General features: G+C 40.6%; 1 protein-coding gene across 1 annotated transcript; it reads right to left on the bottom strand.

Moving 5' to 3' along the window:
* Window positions 1-971: 971 nt before the first annotated feature.
* Window positions 972-2,560, bottom strand: LOC306693898 (uncharacterized protein). Its single transcript, XM_079156560.1, has 2 exons — window positions 2,498-2,560; window positions 972-2,212 (listed from the first exon to the last, which is right to left on the bottom strand). Exon 2 carries the CDS (start codon window positions 2,169-2,171, stop codon window positions 1,797-1,799), a length of 375 nt encoding a protein of 124 aa, XP_079012686.1. The 5' UTR covers window positions 2,172-2,212; window positions 2,498-2,560; the 3' UTR covers window positions 972-1,796.
* Between the last annotated feature and the right edge of the window lie 1,058 nt (window positions 2,561-3,618).

Consider the following 3,618-nt stretch of genomic DNA (forward strand, 5'->3'; position numbering starts at 1 on the left):
GCCATCACTCAAGTATCATGTTGACTCAGGGTTATATTGACCTCCCACTCATGTGTGTGCAGACTGTGCACGTGTCAGGCAGCATTGTCCCTTTGTTGGCTGTGCTATATCAGTGAACCATGCTGCTGGATCTGTTGGTGACGGAGCTGAACCATCCTGTATCCCTACAAAACCTGCAGGCGCCATCAAAACACTGGGGGTTCAGGGCAAACCATCAAAAGGGCATCTTAGGGACAGTTAAAGGGATAGTTTACCCCAAAATTAAAAGTACATTATTTTACCTCTTACCTGTAGTGCTATTTACCAATATGGATTGATTTAATTATAGGAGATATCGGCTGTAGAGACATCTGCCTTCTTTCCAGTATAATGGGACTTTATGGCGCTCAGCTTGTAGTGCCACAAAAAAATACATTTGAAAAACTCAACAGCAACGTCTCTTTCCTGAAATCATGACTGGGTTGCTCAAGATAATCCACAGGCCTTGTTATGAGGGGTTCCATGTAGGAACTTATTTTCTTTCAACCATAGTTCCTACATGACACAGCTTTGTATTTTTAGACTTTAACCATATAGCTGTACCACCTAAGCTTGGTCCTCAACAGGAGGTCACTGGGAATTGGTAGATTTGGGGCACAAGCTTTACTTATTGCTCATTCTTTTAAACTTCAGTTAGTGGTTTTCATTTAGACGACTGACTGTGAGGACAAACTATGCTGAAGTGAAACGTTAAGGATAAAATGCTACAGCTGCGAGTCCATGTGGACTGTTAATTTGTAATTAAACTCTGTCTCACTCTCCATTAAAAGATTGTTCAAACTCAATAAGGTTATAAAAATACATAAGACTGATATTTCTGCAGTGATCTTATTTGTCTTGACAAGCATAAATCCATCTGTGCTAAATCGTTGGTGAACAAAATGTGCAGCAAACGTTGAGGAAGTCAAACCAGAGGGAAAGCAGACTTTATAAATAAAATCAACTTTATTGGTATGAAAAAGATTGTATATTTACAGTTTATACACATAACATAACGCTGCTGTCCTTGAACACAGTGAGTGGGGGGGATTGGCAAATCAGATACACAGCAGTTTACCGCAGACTCTCAACACCACGCTGCCTTCAGGTGCTGCTCATAAACTCCTAACTTCAGCCTCCCAACTTTGGATTGTAAAACATTAAAAAAGGGACCTGATAAGGTTTTTTTTTGTCTGGTGTTTTCATATTTTTGTAGAAACCAAAGTCTGTTCCAGCAGCAGAATAATTTTTTGTAGCATACATATATTTCACGGCTCATTTGAGGTTTTCATATCTTGTAACCCTGATTAGATTCATATCCAGACCAACATTCAGTAAAGAAACAGTACTCAAGGGATGAATAAGAGAGAAATTACAGTTTTTCAAGTAAACTTATTGTGACATTGAACAATTCTTACAATTGCTGAAGACACAGGGATCCAATCGGAGGATCCAAATCCCTGTCTAACTGAGTGAATGTACACTTCTTTTATACTATATATGGTATTATTGACATGAGGCCTGTCAAAAGTATTAACTCTCCCATGTAGGCTGCCACTGGAGCCTTCGGGGGTCTTTTATGTGCATCCAATGCATAAAGGTATAACATTTCCGACAGCACTTGTAGGCGTCAATAACAAGCAGCACAGAATGTCAGGCAGCTCAGACACTTCTGTCTCTAAAGCTTCAGATTATGTACGTGTTGCACAAGTTGATGGTGTGGCAGGAGCAGTTCCCTGATAAATATCTCAAGTCACTAGGTGCTCACCCCTTTGGCTTTAGGAAGCGTGCAGCCGGTTGGCCATGCTCCGCTGGCTGAGTTTATGGGTCTTGTAGAGGTTGGTGCTCATGGTCACGGCCACTTTTTCATGAGTCAGCTGCTCCTCCTCCTCTTCCTCTTCCTCTTCCTGACCCCCCACATCGCTCTGTATCTCGGCCTCAACAATTTTCTGTTCCTGGGCAAACATGAGGACCATCTCTGCGTCCATGGGTTCACCAGAGGAGAAAGGGTGACACACTGTCTCGACCAGGCTAATTAGCGTCCCCAACACTGCAAACACCGAACCCACCAGGTAGACCTTCAGCAAACCACAGCCTGGTTTCTGACTCAGCATCTCTTTGGCGAAGGGGATCAACTCCTGCATGCTTTCCATTTCCAATGGCCGAGACGCACTGATGAAGGTTGTATGAAGACCTGTTAAAAATGAACATTAGATGGTTTCAGATGTGCAGATATACCTATTTTTCACAATCATTGTAAATGTAATACCTTTGGCTATTCAAACTGTGTTGAAAAAACTACAATTTAACACAATGCTTTGGGTTTTGGGAACTCTGCAGCCATTAGACCAGGTATTAACTCAACACAAGTTAGGCAAAAAGAAGCTGCTTTTTGAAAATACACTCATGTAATAATCTAATATCCCATTACAGCATTTGGCTTAAACACTTTAACTGCTGATATTTCAAAAGGACTTACTGTGATGTACTTTGTAGTTTGTTCTAGTCACAGGTTGATCCTACTCATGAGCTCCAGTTTGTGGCAAGAACACACCTTTGCTGGATACTGCGGTCATTTATAGCCCCACTCTCTCCACCCACACAGTAACAGCTGCTGAATATTCATGAAGCACGGAGGATCTCTGAGCCAGAAACTTTCACCCAGTTGTGTGTAGGCTTATTACACTTATTGTACTGTCAATAATATTCCTTCTTATATTCTATCAGAGCATCTGTTGTGTTCAACAGTGGCTGCTGTACTTTGAAAGTGTCACAGTAACATTCTCAGGATGTATGTGTGTACTGTATATTGTAGCCTCTTAACTAGTGAAGTAGATGAGGTCATATTGGTGCCATACCAAATGTACAGTACTGTGCCATACTATACACAGCATCATACTCAAATGTTGAGAATTGTTAAGAAACAAGCAAAATAAAGAAACATTTCCACAAACATTCACTTAGAAAAAAATAAGACACTGTAACATAGGACACTAAAATGAATAAGAACTATGCATCTGTAAAGTTTTGTGTATGCATCTTTAATGGTTGTGACACCATGGCAGCGACAAGAAATTTGATTACCTGGCGAAGTACTCGAAACCTCTTCTGTGGTTGTTCCTGCCATAGGTGTCTCCAGGAACACATTTTTGTCTACACAGATAAAAAAAGGTAAAAACAATACCAGCGTCGCTGGTATCTCATTTCCGAACATCTCTGACAAGGGTCTTTTTTTGTGTCTTCTGGTAATTTACATTGTGCCCTGTACGACTCGGAGCACCTATAGGCTTCATTTGTGCTGTCAATGTTTAATGTTTGAATGCCTTCCTTTGCTAATGTTCTATTTAGTTGCAGCACGCTGTTTGGTGAAGCTGTTTTCTTATATTAACTTGTGTTTTGTCTATTTGCATGAGTTTTAAATAAGTTGGAGAGCGCTGAGCTGACTTCACTGCCATAATCAATACATTTTATCTCCTATAATGTTTCTTGTTTAACGACATAAGCCAAGCCTCTCAGTTTTGCCTGAACACAGCTCATTATAGTGTTACCCCAAAAGGTTCCATAACCTTTTATCCATAGTATCAAAGTTCCCAGCTGACA

The sequence above is a fragment of the Pholis gunnellus genome (genome assembly GCF_910591455.1).
Source record: "Pholis gunnellus genome assembly, chromosome: 3".
NCBI classification, from domain to species: Eukaryota; Metazoa; Chordata; class Actinopteri; order Perciformes; family Pholidae; genus Pholis; species Pholis gunnellus.

Bases quoted from the DNA above. Each gene is read 5' to 3' on its own strand.
- LOC306693898 (XM_079156560.1), bottom strand. From the start codon at position 2,171: ATGGAAAGCATGCAGGAGTTGATCCCCTTCGCCAAAGAGATGCTGAGT.